We start from the raw sequence: 18,696 nt of genomic DNA, 5'->3' as shown, positions 1-18,696 counted from the left end.
TTAATTTCCCTGTGCTAGCTCCTAGGCCCGATAGTGTGAAGGATTCAATCCACCTATCGACTGAGTGATCATTAAATTTTGTTTTTGTCAAATAGGCCTGATAGTGTGGAGGACAGTAGTTTGCCTTCGTTATTTATCAAACTTAGTTTCAACTCCTTTTTCTTTTCAACACTTACACCATTTGTATTCCTAGAAGATTTTCTGCGAAGGCATTTTTTCTCCGTGAATGATCGTAATCGTGGCTGGTATTAATTATTACATACAATTAGTTTTAAAATTAATCTACAATAGTTTTAAAAACTTTATATGATGAATTATATAAGCTGAACTCATATAAATAATTGGTCAATAAATAAACCGTCTGCATCTAAAAGTTGGTTACTGACAATGTAAAGCACAACGTCCGACAGCTTTACCCCTCTTATACGTATTTAATCCACTTAAGTATGATCAAGCTATATTGCCTTTGCTCTTCTTTTCTTTTTTGCATAAAGTGTAAAGCTTGTCTTTAAGTACTCCATTAAATAGAAGGAAGTATGGTCTTCGTCTTGGAATCCACAAATTTGCTGTAACATTCTTCAAAAAACCAGACCCGTTATTTATGGTTGGCATTGTTTAATCCTCGGATTTATTTTCTAAAAAATAAAACATTATAAAAATCCTTAAACTTTTCTCTTTTCCTCTTTGACAAACACAAGGGGGAAAGTAATATCTAAGAGTTAATAATATCACAGCTTCATCAATTTGAATAGAGTTTAAAATCCTTAGTTTTTTTTCTTTTAAACAAAGCAAACCAGATTACCACATTTTTACACATTCTAAATATACTTTTAATATAATATGAATGTAATATATTTTTCTTAGAGTTCCGCTTAATCGTTTTGCCTAACCTGAATCGAATATTTCCTTTCTGTTTTAGCCCTTCAAGTTCAAGATAAATAGGGAAGAACTAGCAGGTGATGAATTTTTTGAGAAAGTCATTGCGGTAATTTGAAAATCAGTACCAATTTAAGCCATAATATAATTTCTTTTATTTTTATAAAACTTTGTACTCTTATACTTATTCAAGGAACTAACGGACAACACCTCACATAGTAATACAACTTTATGTTTGAATGCTTCAATTAGTTGGATAAAGAAACTCATATATAAAGAGCCTGTAGAAGATTCAACCTTCTATTCGAACTTTATGCAAAAGTTGAGCATTTCGTTTTTCTCCCTTTTGTTAACAGCTATTATTAGCAATGCCTTGTCACAGCAAGTTTTATATTCACCGAGTTTTATATATCTCTTTGGGAATTTTTGGCTTATCAAAAAATAAACTAATTCGAACACAAACAAAAAAATGTTGACAAGCTAGTATGTTTTATTGTAATATAGGAGGGACAATGTTAGTATCAAGCCTTGAATAAACAATGTTGTCTTTCTATGTGTAATTTCGACGAATAATGAGGAGTTTACTAGAAATAGAAATCAAATATGTTTTGAAAGTTGAAAAGATACAAAACAAGAATGCATGGGTATAGAGGAAGTCTGACCAAGTCAAAAAAATGAACAAGGAAAGCACTACCATATCACAACTACCAAAAATGTTTCCCACTCCACCCTTTCAAATATTGTACTACTACACCCCAATAACGTCCTTTCAAATGAAAGAGGAGAAACGACGTCGCTGAGTTGCATACCAGGGCCCCATCGACTCAAATCCTACTCGTACGGCACAGTCACGCAAAAGCTGCAATCTTCTTTCGTATCTCTCTTTTCTTTTAACCTTTCACTTTTCCATCATCTTTGAATCTTTACTGCAATTGTGCGTACTCAAGTTATTAGCTTAAAACTTTAATTCCTGTTAATTTGGTCTTCCATTACACTTGTACTCATGTTTATCAAGTTTTCAAAAGTTAGAAAATTAATAAAAAAGATTAATGAATAACACATTTAGTTTGAGCCCTCTTAGTATAGAAAGGGCATTTTCCTCCCAACTCATTTTTTTCACTAATGCCAGAGTTTTCTATTGCAAACTGATACCATATGAGCATAGATATACAAGGGTGTTGAACAGAGTTCAATCTTTTATGTGAAAAACTTAGAAAACATCATCTGATTATTGTAATATATATATATATATATATATATATATATATATATATATATATAGCGATATGCATTACAAGGAGGGTTATGGATCTGCATCTTCAAGCCTACAAAGTTTGGCCATTGCAATGAAATTTTAAAGCTCACCCCCAAACACAAGATGCATTCCACTTATTATACAAACAAAAATTGAGGGAAACTCCCCTGTTCTAACCCCTATGTGCTGCTTGATCTTCTTTATAAGGCAACAAAAACAAAATACTCCCAAGGCCATAATCGGCATTAACACTTCATATTCTAAATAGACTAAGCTTAAGGAAAATTAAACATCACTTATTGCCTTTCTTCTGATTACCAGGAACCGTTTCCTTGTAATTCAGACATTTTGTTTTTCACAAAATACTGACTTTGGATATTCTATCACTGAACTAACCTATTTTCTACTTGCAATCCTTCCTAACACCAAAAGGGAATTTATAACCAAAAGACACCATTTGCTGATAAACCTTTGAAGCTAATAATAAAGAAAGTCAGTACGTCCATTCTTGAGGAAGGCGTACTTCAAGATTAATTGTTCCTTCTTGTTGTAGATTTCTCCTCTGTTGTGCAAGCAGTGCATTTCTCCTAGCCATTATTATTTCTGCACAACAATATCATTAGAGTTGGACGCATAAATTAATTTAAGACAGAAAATTCACTTGTTACAGAATTTATGCATACCATATTCAGAAACATTGAACCGCGGCAGTTGAAGATGAAGCTGAGGCTGGTGCTGGGGGTGAGAAGGAATGCCATTTAAACCATCAACGTTCTTATTCAAAGACTCAACAACCCTAGCAGGAAGCCAAGCAGTGGAACATACTGTATATGCAGCAGAGGCAGAAAGCAGAGCATTTAATACAACTTGTTGCTTTGTAAAAATGGACATATGAAACTACTAAAGCAGATACTAATAAAACCAGATTTACTTCCTGGAACAACAATAATTACCAACAGGAATGTCATTAAGCGAACATTCAATGTGTCTATTTAATTTTGAATTAAAATGAACTTGTAATCTGTCAAACTCAGAATAGAAAAACAAAAGACAAAAGATAGTATACTGTAGGGAAAAATAAATGCCAATGCAGCAACAAGTCATAAAGCAATAAAGCACCACTTTTCCTTTATTTCTTCTAATTTCTGGCATTTTCTATATTAGCCGAAAGGGGGTTTTAGAGTGGAAAATAAAATCAAAAACCAGCTCAGATTCAACGAGGAACAAGGACAAAACAGCAGAAAAAGAAACTGCAATGTGGCAGCTCCGACTTGACAGCGACGGGACCTAGCTAAGAACGAGGGGAAAAAAGCCTGCATTTCTTTATTTGATTGGACGAGTTATTTCCATTTTCCATTTTATTAAATTTTAAAAACATCAGAAAATATGAATAGTCCAAAGCAAATTGCTTTACTTTCCTGGGTTCAGCTTTTTCAGTAGCAACACACTAGGCAAACATTGAGATAATACCCACTAGTCTCAGAAAATGACAATCTACAAAAGCAAATTAAAGTTCAAAAATAATTGAAAATAAACAACTGGAACAGAAACGAAGTACCTGGTTTCTTGCGTGAATCAGTTGGATTCTGACTACAATATCTCCTCGGCAGAAAAACGCCAGTGCCAGCGCACTCCCTCTTCTTCACAACGCCACTGTTACCAGATCCACCTATGTGACCCGCCCGCATACCCGACCCGGAATGTCGTTGATAGTGCTTTTGCTGCTCAAATGGCAGACCAGACCATCCTGTTTGACCCGAATCACCCACTACCCTTCCACATCTGTTACTCTCCACAAAAGCTCCAACTCCAAATCCTGACCTTAAGCCTCTATTTTGACAGACAGGCAGCTCGTTAAACCATCCATTCTTCACTTGCCTATTCAACATGGCACTGCTCTGTTGCCTCGCTATTTGCTCTCTTCTGGATTGCTCAAACTACAACAATAATATCAGTAATTAGACAAAATTGACCGCGGAAACCCACATAAAATTACATACACAAATGAAGAAATATCATACATGAGTAATATTACTGAAGCAAGAGTTGTGGGTTTTCATGGGGGCTGAAGTGTGGACCGGATTATGAACGCTCCGAGGCGGTCCGGGAAGGCCTTGATTTCGGGTGGGTCCAAAACCGCCACGCATCTTCATCCTTGCAACTTGGCCCGCTGCTTGGTATATCAGATTCCAAGCATCATTTTGAGCACCAAGCGGCGAAGTTGGGGGAGAAGACCCGTTTGGGCTACAATTGCTAGACACGGAGCTCCGACCGGACCAGCTTCCAATAAGGGTTGACTGGGGTGAGCCAGAGTGCACCCAATTTTTCTGAGTCACAGCAAAGTGCAAAAGTTAGAAATAGAAAGTGATAAAACAGAAATATGTAAATATTTGTATGAAGCCTTTACCTCGATTTGATGCTGGGGAAGGTTTGAGTTAAGAGTCATACGAGTTAACTGACGAGTTAACCCAGTAAGAGCGTCTTCCTCGTCGCTCTCAGTCTCAGTGGAAGCAACAAAAGAGTCAACAGGAGAACCCAACGCCGGAGGACAAAAATCATAAGGGAAATCAGTGGGGAAACAGAGATTCAAGTCTGAGAAATCATTCTTGCGTCCCTCCGTCTTCTTCAAGTTCCCAAGTCCCAAGAGTATTTCGTCGTCCGTTAGGAACTCAGAAGGCAACCAAAACTCTGGTTCTTCAAATTTACTAGCCATGGCAGAAATCAAAAAAGAAGCAAGTGGATGGAGGGAGAAAAAAGAGTTTGAAGTTTGAAGATATGAGTAGTACAAGAGGTTGCTGGTTGAAGAAGATATAATAATGAAGGAGGGAAGTGTGGGGTATTTTAGGATTACGAGAGGGGCCCAAAGGCAAAAGAGAGAAAAAGGAGAAAAGAGGAAAACAGGGGGAGAAGTGGAGGAATGTTGAGGACAGTGGAGGGTTGCTTTTATTAAGGTTTCAGGGTTATTTTGAGACACGCATTCAAAAATCAAACGGCGTCTCCTTGCTTTATTTATTTGTATTTATATTTATTCCTTTTCCAATTTCTACAATTTTTCTCCACTGTTACTACGGAGTAGTATGTGTTAAGGGTAGTGGGGTGGCCCACTTAGTAGGGGGTTTTATAAGGAAAAGGAAAAGATTGCCCTTATTTATGCAATTAATGGGGAACAGTAGCAATTACATTTGTCCTTTCTCATGCAAATTTGTTGCCACCTGGTGTAAACCACACACTGCAATAGTAACTACAGTTACCGCTTTAATCGCTTTAGATGACGGTCCTGCATTTTCTATCAACGTTTTTTCTAACAGAAAAATGGCTAAATGGTTTTAATACTAATTGGGCAAACGTACGTATGAATCGTAAAAATATAACAACTCAGTATAATCTTATTAGTGAGTCTGAGGAAGGTAGTATATATGCAGACCTTACCCTTATCCTGGGATAGAGAGGCTGTTTCCGATAGACCCTCGGCCCCCTCCCTCCAAGAACTCTCCACCTTACTCTTGGGTAACTCGAACTCACAATTTGAAAATTAGATTTGTATTTGAACATGAATATAATTTTGGATTGTTTTTGAATTTTTGTGAGTGATCTGAGTTAAAATTTTTAAAAAATAATTTTTTAAAGTTTTTCAAATTTTTAAAAAAAATCAAAATTCATCGTCGAGTGAAAATTAAAAATTTTATAGCCAAACATTTATTTTGAAAAAAAATAAAAAATAATCGAAAAAAAGTAATAAAAAAAATTCACGGCCAAACGGGCTATAAGTTCATTTATTTTACCCAAACAAGGAACAAAATATTAGCGTAAAGTTCTAACGTGCATCCTTAATTTGAAAGAGAGGGGGAGGGGGGAATGATTTCACCTTATAGGTATTTAGTTATGCCTCGGTCCACTTTTATTTGTTCACCATGAAGTATGAACTTTACACATTCTTTAAGAAATAATAAATGAATGCATAATTTATCATGATATTTATATTAATTTAATTGATGCATATTTTTAATAGATTAGAGAAAATAATTTGCAATAAATAATTAATATAATTGGTATAACATGAAAAAAAAATTGTACTCTCTTGATATGTTAAAGGTGACAAGTAAAAGCGATAATTTATTTTTAAAATATTGGACAAGTAAAAGTGAACGAAAGAAGTACTAGTCTGACCCAAAATTAGAAATTGATAAGTATTTATCTGCACTTTTTATTATACCAAATGATAATAGTTTACATAATTAAAATTATAATGAAAATATGGACATATACTATATATCTACCACCATTGATCGTTTGTATAGTTATGAGAAAAACTATAACTAGCCTTTGCCACACTGCTGACATTTATAACGCAAGAATAAACCATTATCGGCATTCTGAATTCCTTTTTTATTTCTGCCAATTGCCAATTATTTTACCCTCCTAGTAAAAGCTAATTTCATCATTCAAAAAGACTCGGCCTTAACCACCGATATTAATCAAATTTATTTAATATTAAAGTATAAAAGAATGAATCCCTCAACGCAATTGATTTTCCTTTTTTCACCTCAGCATATTTGGTACACCGGTGATTCTTCATCAGCTATAACTAATTACACAAATACTAACCTTGTCAATGGTCCCTTAGGAAAAGATAAACACAATCATTAGGACATATGCAAACATCATGGCCGGTTTATTATTCTCTTGATTGTGTTCAAGTAAAAAGTTAAAGTTAAATTTGTAATGTGATTTAAAAATAAGTGAATCGATTTGACCGAAAAATACGAAATTGATAAAAATAATAATAAGATTATGACATAGAATTAAAGAAAATACAAGCCTACTTAAGTGTTTAGCTTCTCCGATAGCAATGGCAAGAACAAAATTTAGAATGAAATAAAGAAAGCAGTTCTATTGAATGAGAGCAGATTATAGTTTTTTCGTACATAATGTTTCGTGTCTACCAATTATGCTAATTCCTCTATTTATAGCTTTATTTAGGGAGACAATATACTCAAATCAAGCTCCTCTAAATGAAAATAAAACTGTCATTAATGATTGCATAACGGTTAGCTATAAATGCAAATATTCCCTGTAACGGGTGCATAACGGTTAGCTATCCGATGTCAATATTTTGAATCTTTATCACCGGCTATTGTCTTTGGGATTCACCTAGTACCGGTCACATGCTTGCATCCGGTGCCAGTTATTTGCTGACTCACGTCCCATCTGTCTTCAGTTTTACGTGTCACTTCGTCATTCGTTCAGCTGTCTCTAACCAATTTTGTCTCATACAGATAGTCCCCCTGCTCATCGATGACGCAACTTAGTATTACCGGGAAGTAGATAAGAGTTCTTTTTGCGGAAAAGTTCCTGAACAGTCTCTTGAAAGGACGCACATCTTCTTGCATTTAATGACTAGAATACGTGTTGTTCCGTGATTCAGCAAATATTTCCACCAGTTTTTGAGGTAATCATGACCATAATTTTTACCGTCTATAACTTTTCCAATACTCCTTATTTTTACTTTTTACTTTTACAATTCCCTCTTCTTATTCAACTTACCATAGAACCCTACTTGCAAACTTCATCTTTCTCATTAAAAATTTTCTCCACAATTTTCTTACCATCATGTCTTCTAACACTATTGCCATGGGAAACTCTGGCCCTATCTTCGATTGAGGCCCAAAGAAAAACAAAACAAATGAGACAAATGTTAAGTCTGAACCTCCTACCGCAAACACTATCATACCTCTTCATCGTAGCACGAATTTTGACCTTCAAGAACAAAAAGAACCTGCAAATCCAAAAAGTAATAGACACTAGCATGTTCGCATATACCATTCTTCTATTCGTCCTCCTAGCATCCCTGTCGTGAAGAAGGATTGTAATTGGAACAATATTAAAATCCTCACCTCTAATGAGGTAGAAAGGGTCACCTTCTCCAAACCAGGGTTCATGTATGTTTAAACATACCCTTTTACTTTGAGAGTAGGGGAAGGAATTGACCCAATAATCTTAGAATTCTGCCACCGGTACCAAATATATTTGGCACAAGTAGGTCCATCTGTATAGCTGATATTAGGCAGAAAATGCATATATTTAATTATTGTTGCCTCACATTCTATTACTTTTAATCATCTTTTGAGTATTAATTATATTTTTTTATGCTTAATATTATATTTTAACTGTGTATGAATAAAGCGGTACGAAGATGAAGAAATTTGAAGCAAAATTAAATAAAATGCGAAAGAAAAAGAAAGAAAAATAAACTAATATAAAAAGGAGAAAAATGGGGGGGGGGGGGGGGGGCACCATTTGGGTTTTGGCCCCCAAGTGGAAGTCAAGAAAAGAGTTAAAATTCAAATAAAAAAACGTAGGCAAAAGACTACTGGACGCTAAGTGACGTGGGTTTTTCTATTTTGCTCGGGACAATGTTATTTCGGCCCTATACAGTCCCAACTCGTATAAAAGGAGTTCAAAACCTAATTTGGTGGGGATCGAACATACTTTGAAGGAGAATTCACGTGGGGGAACACACACCACGCTTGAAGGAGGCTTCTAATTAGTTTTTCTTCTCTTCTCTTCCTTTAATCTCATAGTTTATTAGTTCTAGAGTTTTTGGGTGCTACATGAACGTTGTAGTTTGAAACTTGAATTATTCTTATTATTTTATCGTTTTGGTTTATTTATTCAATCTTGCGCTTAATTATTTGATTGATTGATCCCCAATTGAATACTATCAACGAATCTAGGATTGAACTCGGGAGAGTGAATTCTAGATTGCATGTAAGATTGACTAGAGCAAGATCTTAACTCTGAGGGGGGCGGATTTGCCGTTAGGATGGGAATATACCTAATTGCCTTGCTTGGTTACTATACAGGAATTATTAATGCGTTCTTGTTAATTCTAATTCCATAGGAATATAGACATTAGATTAGCTTGAATAGGCGAGTAGTACTTCAGGAGAAGGCTACGAGCAATATTAACCCTGTCAACAAATAAACCAGATAAATTAATTAGATGATTTAAGTGGAAAACTCAACGGGATTGTTAGCTAACCCATAGCTCTAGAATATTTTATCCAATTGAATTCATCTCTAAGATTGCAGACTTATTTCCTTTAATTTTATAGTTTACTATTCTAGATTAGTTTTAGTTAAATATTCATATTTTAGAAAATTGCTTGAGTAGATTAATTGTCTTAATTTAATTTAGTTGATAGTTAATCACAAGTCTCTATGGGTATGATATCTGAACTTACAATCCTATATTACTTGTCGATCACGTATACCTGCGTGTGCGTTTGGGAGCTATAATAGTGTACGGTGGATTGTCTCCGCCATTGTACTCTGAGACCGGGGAAACCCTAACTCTTGGGCATATGATGAACCTCTACTCCCCTAAGATCTTCCGCGGGGGTGTGCTAAAACTCAGTAAATGCGGTCATCATGCCCTTCTCACCAGCGTCGATGATGATAATGAATGTGGATAGATGGAACGGTTCGTTATTATTGCTACCAGGGACATTCTCCCGGCCACATCACCTGTTATTCTTAAATCATGGAACCTTTTCCGTAAGTCTTCGAGTATCTATTTTCTTTCCATGTTTTAAAAATACTTTCTTTTGTTACTAACTTTATACTTTCCATATTCCAGCTACTCATTGTAAACCATTACGGGTTCAAGATATGGCCCAATAGGTACAAAAACATCTTGATATCACTACACCAGAATCCCGAAGGTAGAAAGAAATGGCTCCCAAATATGGGTGGAAAGCCGAAAACCATGGTAAACAAAGATTCTTCCTTCCTTCAATCTTACCAAATAACTTAGAAACTGTTTATTTACTGCCTTTTTTGTACTGCAAAGGACTTCCGAAAGGATCCATTGTCTGTCCCGACATCGAAGCTCTTGATAACCCGATAGAAACTGAACGGATACTACAGAATGCACTTAACTGGAGGAGAGCTCGCGAATCTACTCGCACTTCCGGTGAAGGTACCTCCTCCCGGAGTCCCCAGCGCAAAAACAGGAATCCAAAGAGGAAGCGTATCTCCTCGACTGGGACTGAGGAGAAGAGAGTAAAAGAAATACCAATTTCGGACTAGCCCATAATTGTCCTTGATGAAAAAGAAAGAAATGATGAAGCGACTCCTCTTAAAAGAAAAAAAATGTTCTTCATCAACTAAACCAGATGCTCAGCCGAGAGAGCTTTAAACTCCATCACCATAAGAAGTTCAAGAACTCTTGGGGGAAATGTAAATAGCCGAAAATGTTTCATCTCGTTTTCGAATTCCCACAATTATTTCTGAGCCGATAACAACTTGTCACGACCCAAATTCGCGTGACCGGCACCCGGCAAACTACCCGACCCGAGTGAACCAACCCATATATCAAGACCAAGTATAATTGCGGAAGCCAATTAAAAATCTTATACATTTTCAAATCAAGTCACAACATATTTTTTATTTCCAAAATCATACATGAAACTTTTCATAAAAATAATATAATTAAATTAAATGAATATTCCTTTATGCATGACGTCCACAATCCTATTTTTTTCAATCCAATACAACTATCTATGTAGCCTTTATACCAAAGAACAGAACCAACGCTTGGAGTAATTCCAACAAAAGAAAATAAGAATATACATGATAGCTACCATGAAATAAAAGTGGTGCTTCATAATAACTCGAAAAGAGAGTCATTCTAGCCCCGACCGCATGCCATGTATCATACCTCATCCTAAAATATGTAAAGTAAGCGGGGCCCTGGAGGGGGCCCCTAAGAGCTGAGTACACTATAACGCTACTCTAACTTAAGTTCTTGGGATAAACTTTATAAAAAAGATAATGCATAGATATTTGATATAAAACGATAAAAAGTTTTATCAATTCATGATCCTTGTCATTTAAAATAAAAGGCAAGTAAAATGTAAACCACAATATAAACTTTTAAAATATTTACATCAATCCAAGATTTTGGATAAAATCATACAAAATTATTCCATTTGTTTTAAGTCGTTGAAATCACTTTCGTCTCCTTAGGCCTAAACATAAGATAATCATCCTTACCTTTTACTGGGAGTACTATACCATCACTGACATAAGAGGGTCAACTAGGTTATGTACCTAGCGGCAAGTATCATATACCATATTTGCTCAGGTCGTCTCATCGTAGTGTCGTACGAATCGACTCAGCCATGCTAATAAATGCACAAAATAGTACTCTCTCGGGGGAGAGCACTCTGTCGTAGTCTATACCACAAAGTGGCCATCTACGCCTACACCGGCACGTGTAGTTTCATCACAATAAACACAATATATTCGAAGTCAATCTCGGTGAATACAAGTAACTCCCAAAATATTTGATACTTCAAAAATAGATTTATAGCATAGTATCTTCAAATGATCTATTTTTATCAACTCATAGCATTTATAGAAAATCTAAATCATTTGAACAAAAATTAAATAAACAACCTTTACATGCTACAACCTTTAGCAATTTAGCATCAATCTTTAAAAGATACCACGAGTGCTATTCTGTTCTTCACTTTTCAAAAGAAGTACTTTCCATGAAAACCTATCTTTAGCACTCAAATATGTATACTCTTGTTAATACGTAAGTTTTGATAAAAACTTATAACATTTATCTTGCGTGTCATTTTGCCAACAAGATTTAAAATAAAATTTTATAAAACGGCAAGATACTACAAATGCAACATAATATTCTAGTACATGGAAACATCTGTACTTGTTTGTCCCCACAAGTACGAAAGCACATTTGCAAACAACTTAAGTATCAACTTGAAACATGCTTTTAGAGAAAGTCCCTCAAGAAGAGTAAGTTTTAATCAACTTACCTTGCTTTCGCTTTATTAACTCCCACAAGCTTTCAATACTCTTTCATCATTCCAATATTGATTAAAATACCCAAACATCACCAACAAGTCGATATCTACAATTAGATATCCTAATTACATCAAAATATGACCTAAAATATTGATCAATATCCATATATGGCTCATAAGTTGGCTACAAGCCTTCAACAACTCAAATCGCCAAATAAATTTACAAGCTAGACCATTAAACTTCATTCTTATATTTTAATACCTAGTCAAAATCATTAATGATACTACATCAATTGTCCAATGCCACCAAGTTACTATTCATCATCTTTCATAATCAACACTTGCAAAATATACAACTCAGGTGATTACTTAGTTGATCACTTCCAACTTTTGCTAACAAATAACTCCATAGGTTCATTGTATTCATCAATTTCATCATCAAGATTAATATTCATCTACTCTCTTATTTTCTAAAAAGTACTATTCATGACATGAACTAGAGTTTTATAATCCAATCTTTCAACCATTAAAACTCGTAACAAATGCTTCAAATACTTTTAACTACTCATAATAAAAGAGTTTGAAGCATTGAAATTACCTCTAGCAGCTCAATCTTGAAAAATCACATCTTTGGTGATTTTAGTATTCTTGAGGATTTGATGATGAAATCTAGCATTTGGATGCAAGAATGATGTTAGAACTCATGTATATTTAGTAAGAATCAACCCAAAACACCATTAACAACTTACCTTGGTTGATTGGACTTGATTTGATCTTAAAATCGCCCCTTCACCTCAAGAACCCTAACCCCCAATACTCAAAATACTCTCCTCCCCCGACTTTATATTTATAGGCCCAGATTTTTGGATTTCGGATGCGGCCTAGTAGGCTTCGCATCCCCATTTCACTCCTCTTCGAAGCTCGGACGCGGACCTGGATGTTATGACAGCACTTGACTGCCAACCTTTCTTTCGGACGCGCCTTTGGTAATTTGATCATAACTTTTTATAGGAATGTCCAAATGACAAACGGTTTGAAGCGTTAGAAACTAGACTCGAAGATCTTTCATTTGATGGTTTTTACATCATAGAAATCCTTATATATATGTATATATTTGCATCCAAAGTTAGATCTTATGCGTACTCATTTGAAACTTTAGTCTATCATGTAATTTTCAACTTGATTTGTCCCAAGGCTATCCTTATGCCCTATATCACTTAAAATACACCTCGTACACTTATTATCATTTCCAATTAATATCCATCATATTAATAGTCCTCGTCTACACAGAAAATAATATAATTAGCACACAACAACTTTCTTAAATGCGCTTAAATATTTCAAAATTTTTTGGGGTGCTACACAACTACCTCTCTATCTACACCAGTTGCTTCTTCTCCACCGGCACTAGCTAAACAAATAGAAAATGCCCCTTCTCCACGGTCGGCCGACCAAGGAAATTTGGGAAATACTTACTCGGCACCCACTCAAGACCCTCATAGAAAATGAAGTATCATCCTTTCGATTTTGAATGAGTGCAATATACTTTCCAAGCCGGTGGAGCTTGCCAATTATCTGAAGCGGAGTGTCTGACAAACAATAGCATGCAGTGTTCGATGTAGGTATCAATCTATCTTTCTTCTATCTACTTTCAATTTATACTTTGCACTAACAACCTTAGTTCTAACTTTTTTTAGGCTAACCGTTTTGCTTTTGAGGACTTGCAAACGCTCATTCTGGACAAGCAAGAGCTTACTTCGGAACGAGATCAGCTTTTACCCAAACAAAATCAACTTGTTGAGCGCTTCCCGATGTTGGAGGCAAAATTTGCTCAAATAGATGATCTCAAGACTCGGTTGCGGCAATCCGAGCAAGATAGAATGACCCACGGCCAGGAAGCTGCCAAGCTACATAAAAACCTTAAGGAAGCAAAGACTAAGTGGGTTGAACTGCACGACACTGTGATTGCTGCTACTGAGTGCGAGTCTGCCTTTAAGGAGCAGGTTAATCACTTAAAAGCTAACTTATGTTCCAAAACTGAGGAGGCCAATGCTCCCGAGGATCAAAGAGCAAAGATGGAGGAAAGGCTCAAAAGTGTCATAGAGTATAATCAAATTCATGCCGCAACAAACATTAATCTTGATTCCAGAATCAGCATTGTTAAAGCTGAAAATGAAAAGCTTCAAGCGAATATTAAAACACTCCGAGCTAAACTCCAAGATCATGAAGATTCTCTCCACTTCGAGAAGACTTACGCCATATACCGTACAAAGAGGAAGACTTTGGAGGAGGCCAAAGAAGGAATTGCAAACATTGACGAATGTATTGCCAAGGCTCGGGAGCTGGAGAAAACTGCTCATGAGAACCTCCCTACTCGGCCCGTTGCTTCTGACTCTTCGAATACTAATTCTGAGTATTCGGGAATCGAAGGAGCAACTGAAGAAGATAAAGGCCTCGATCCGTAAGCGAAATAACTTTCTCCCAATAGAGAAAATGAAGACTCTTCTCTCCCTTCGGGTTCTGGCAGCAAAAACTAATGTATATATTTTTTCTTTACTTTTTGTAATCATGCCAAATCTTATTTACTAAGTTTGGCATTTTAATTAATAAAAGAAATTCTTTGCTTAAGTGTTGTGCAAGGAATATTCTTTTTCATTTAGCTGACAAAGCTTTGGAAATCTTTTCACATCCGATAGCTTTTGATTCTGAACATAAACACTTCTGAAATCTACCTTTTGACTATGTGGGTTTCATAAGAGAAGGCCCTTATGTTTACAGTTCTCTTGAAGAGGACGTCTTCTATTCATTCTGGCACAAGAATTTGACATTTTTGTTAACTTTCAAATGATAAAATAAATTAACTTATCATTCAGACAAAAAATAAGATAAAAATAAAAGGACTTTGATTTATTCCCTCTATATTTGTAAGTACATTTACATAAATATTCTTTTTTTTAAGTAAATAAAGTTACCAATATATGTGGCAAACTTGTACAACTTATTTCTACGAGACTGATCATGCAGTCCCCGGTCCTGATAAGATATTGATCTCGATTCTAACAGTCCCCGGTCTTCGTAACACTTTTAGTGCCTTGTCATGTATTATTCCCCCCCCCCCCAGTGTTCGGATTGTAAGTATGAAAATTCGAACACTGGAAGTCTTGCATTTACCAATGACCCTTCCTTCGTAGTATGTTTTACATTGCTACTTCATTAAAAACCTTACCAGAAAAATCTAATTGGGACAAAAACTAGTTAAAGAGAAAAAGAGTGCAGCGCCTACTTTCAGTACCAGCAAGGTTCTTTAGCAATAATATCTTTTGAGGTGAGTCACGTTCCAATTGCTTGGCAATTTAACTCCATCTTGATTTTCCAATTCATATGAAACTTACCGGTTATAGCCGAAACTCGGTAAGTCCTTCCCATATTGGTCCTAACTTCTCGATGTTAACTTTGCGAGTGCTTTGAGAAACGTTTCTCAGAACCAAATCCCTAACTTTGAAATATCAGAGATTTGCTCTGCTGTTGTAATATTTTTCCATCCTTTGCTTTTGTGCCACCATCCTCACATATGCGAGATCTTGTTGCTTCTTCGGCAACGCTTCATTGTTCGTTTCTTCGTTTGCTCGGGAACTTCTTAAGGCCGGTTCCCCCACTTCCACCAGTATGAAAACCTCCGAATTGTATATAAGTGAAAAGGGTGTTTCACCCGTGCTCGACTTCGTCGTGGTTTGATATGCCCACAACACACTCGGTAGCTCATCTAGCTACTTGCCTTTAGCATCTTCTAATTTTTTTTAAGGTTTTGAATAATTACCTTATTCGTTGACTCCGCGTGTCCATTAGCACTCGGGTGGTATGGTGAATATGTAATCCATTGGTCTTTAATCCTTCCAAAAACTTTGCAACTTTGGAACCTATAAATTGTGGCCCGTTGTCACAAGCAATTTCTTTTGGTATTTTATATCGGCAGACGATGTGGTCCCATATGAAATCAATATCTTCTCGTTCTACTATCTTTTGATATGCACCTGCTTTAACCCATTTAATAAAATAATGAATTAAAACCAAAAGAAATTTTACCTTACCGGGTCCTTGTGGTAAGGGACCAACTATGTCCATCCCCTATTTCATGAATGGCTATGGTGACACCAACGAATGCAAAAGTTCTGCGGTCGATGTACTAACTGTGCATAGCATTTATATTTTTGTACAAATGTCATTACGTCTTGCTCCATTTGGGGCCAATAGTAGCCAGCTCTGGATTTTCCTTGAAGGAGTGATTAATACTACCCCAAGACCGGACCCTTTTATGTTGGAAGCCCCATCCATAAACAAAGTCCAAACTCCCGATATCATTTCCTATACCAACATTGCTTCTTTAGCAGCTAAAGGCATTAATCTCGAACTAAAGTTGGCCAAAACCTGTGAGTTGATTGCAGTCTTGTGATTGTATTCAATATCGAATTCACTAACTTCGACTGCTCATTTAGCTAAACGACCCGACAACTCAGACTTATGAAGGACATTCCTCTAGGGAAAGTTTATCACAACTATTATTGGAAGACATTGAAAATAAGGCCTAAGCTTTCGAGAGGCAACCACGAGAGTTAAGGCCAACTTTTCAAGGTGCGGATATCGTGTCTCCTCTCCCGATAATATTTTACTAACATATTAAACGGTAAATTACATACCTTCTTCTTCTTGGATCAAAATAGCACTTACCGCTACTTTCGAGACCGCCAGATAAATCAACAGTTGCTCACCTTCTTCCAGCTTTGATAACAATATAGGGCTAGACATGTACCTTTTAAGGTCTTTCAATGCATGTTGGCATTCTGGAGTCCATACGAAATCTTTCTTCTTTTTCAAAAGTGAAAAAAAGTGATGGCACTTCTTCAAAGACCTCTAGATGAACCTGCTTAGAGCCGCCAATCTGCCGGTCAACCTCTGTGTTTCCTTCACACTTGTTAGCTGGTCCGGGATATCCTCAATGGCTTTGATTTTATTGGGGTTTACTTCGATTCCTCTCTGAGAGACCAAAAACCCAAGAATTTACCGCAACCAACTCTGGAGGCATACTTCTCTGGGTTGAGCTTCATGTGTACTTCCTCAGAATGTCAAACGTCTCCTGGAGATGTTTCAGATGATCTCCTGCATTAAAAGACTTAACTACCAAGTCGTCAATATAAACTTCCATGGTCTTACCTATGTGTTTTTCAAACATTTTATTAACAAGCCTATGATAAGTGGCTCTGACATTTTTAAGCCCAAAAGGCATCACATTATAGCAGTATGTGCCAAAATTTATGATAAAAGAAGTCTTCTCTTGATCTTCCGGATCCATCTTAATTTAATTATACCCGAAATAAGTGTAGAGAAAACTCATTAACTCATGTCTGGCCGTAGCATTAATCATTTGATCTATGTTTGGCAATGGGAAAGTATCTTTAGGACATGCCTTACTTAAATCTTTATAATCTACATACATTCTAAATTTATTATTCTTTTTAGGCACTACCAATATGTTAGCTAGCCAATCGGGATAATTTACCTCTCGAATTGAATCTATATTAAGTAACTGGGTTACCTCTTCCTTAACAAACCTGTTTCTGACCTCTGGTATCAATCGTTTCTTCTGCCTTACTAGACGGAAGTTAGGATCCAGACTTAGCTTGTGGATCGCCACCTCCAATAGAATACATGTCATATCTGAATGCGACCATGCAAAACAATCTATGTTAGATTTAAAAAAATTCATAATTTCCAACCTGAGTTCAGGACTTAATCCCCTTCCTAAGTGCAATTTTCTTTCCAGTAATTCTTCGAACAAAGCCACTTGTTCGAGCTCTTCTGATATTGATTTGGTCGCATCCATCTCTTCTGGTACCTAAAAAGACCTCGGTACCTGATATAATTTCGATGACTTCTTATTTTTATCATCATCAATAGAAATGGAAGAAGACACTGGTTCCTGTAATTGCTATTTGCTCATTTCTTTGCACTTGCTACTGAAAACGGTTACTGCGTTCATCTCCCTTGCAACCGGTTGATCTCCTCTGATATGCTTGATCCTTTTTGGTGTCGGAAATTTTAACAGTTGATGATATGTTGAAGTCACAACCTTCATTTCGTGTATCTATGGCCTCCTAAGGATTAAATTATAACCCATGTCGCCATCTACCGCTTCGAACAAGGTGGTCTTCGTTACTCCTTCGGCATGTGTGGCATAAAAATTTCTCCTCGGGTTGTGACACTTGTTAAGTTGAACTCGCCAAAAGCGTTGTTGCCAAAATTATGTTTTCGGTCAGCTTAGCTTGTTCCAAAACTCTCTATTGTAAGATGTTGGCTGAGCTTCCTGGATCCACCAACACATGTTTAATTTTGAAATCTAAAATATTAAGAGAAATTACCAAAGCGTTGTTGTGTGGTAGAAGAAGTTCATCAGCATCTTCTTCTATGAAGGTGATGTCATCTTCTGAGATCTCTCGGATCCTCTTGCCACGAGTCACCGATATCTTCGTCTTTTTTGTAGTCGAAAATGTCACCTCATTTACTTTGTCCCCTCCGAAGATCATGTTTATCGTCATCCAAGGTGACCCTGTAGCTGGTATTGATGGTTCTGCAACATTTCGATTTCTCCATAGTTGTTCTTGGCGCTGTCACTCAAACATTCTCCGAGGTGACCATTCTTCAATAATGTTGCTACTTCTTCACGAAGGTGTTGGCAAT

General features: G+C 36.3%; 1 protein-coding gene across 1 annotated transcript; it reads right to left on the bottom strand.

Moving 5' to 3' along the window:
* Nucleotides 1–2,188: 2,188 nt before the first annotated feature.
* LOC104107860 (uncharacterized) lies at nucleotides 2,189–5,067 on the bottom strand. The gene is made up of 5 exons (XM_009616774.4): nucleotides 4,539–5,067; nucleotides 4,153–4,458; nucleotides 3,690–4,068; nucleotides 2,815–2,955; nucleotides 2,189–2,734 (listed from the first exon to the last, which is right to left on the bottom strand). Exons 1-5 carry the CDS (start codon nucleotides 4,842–4,844, stop codon nucleotides 2,625–2,627), a joined length of 1,242 nt encoding a protein of 413 aa, XP_009615069.1. The 5' UTR covers nucleotides 4,845–5,067; the 3' UTR covers nucleotides 2,189–2,624.
* Nucleotides 5,068–18,696: the final 13,629 nt, after the last annotated feature.

This window comes from Nicotiana tomentosiformis, chromosome 3 (assembly GCF_000390325.3).
Source record: "Nicotiana tomentosiformis chromosome 3, ASM39032v3, whole genome shotgun sequence".
Taxonomy (NCBI): Eukaryota; Viridiplantae; Streptophyta; class Magnoliopsida; order Solanales; family Solanaceae; genus Nicotiana; species Nicotiana tomentosiformis.
The sequence above is the reverse complement of the archived record's forward strand: the minus strand, read 5'-3'. Positions and strand labels throughout refer to the sequence as shown.

Bases quoted from the DNA above. Each gene is read 5' to 3' on its own strand.
- LOC104107860 (XM_009616774.4), bottom strand. From the start codon at position 4,844: ATGGCTAGTAAATTTGAAGAACCAGAGTTTTGGTTGCCTTCTGAGTTC. The intron at 4,459-4,538 runs GTAAAGGCTTCA...GCTGTGACTCAG, and splicing joins TTCCCCAGCATCAAATCGAG to AAAAATTGGGTGCACTCTGG. The intron at 4,069-4,152 runs GTATGATATTTC...TTATTGTTGTAG, and splicing joins GCTTCAGTAATATTACTCAT to TTTGAGCAATCCAGAAGAGA.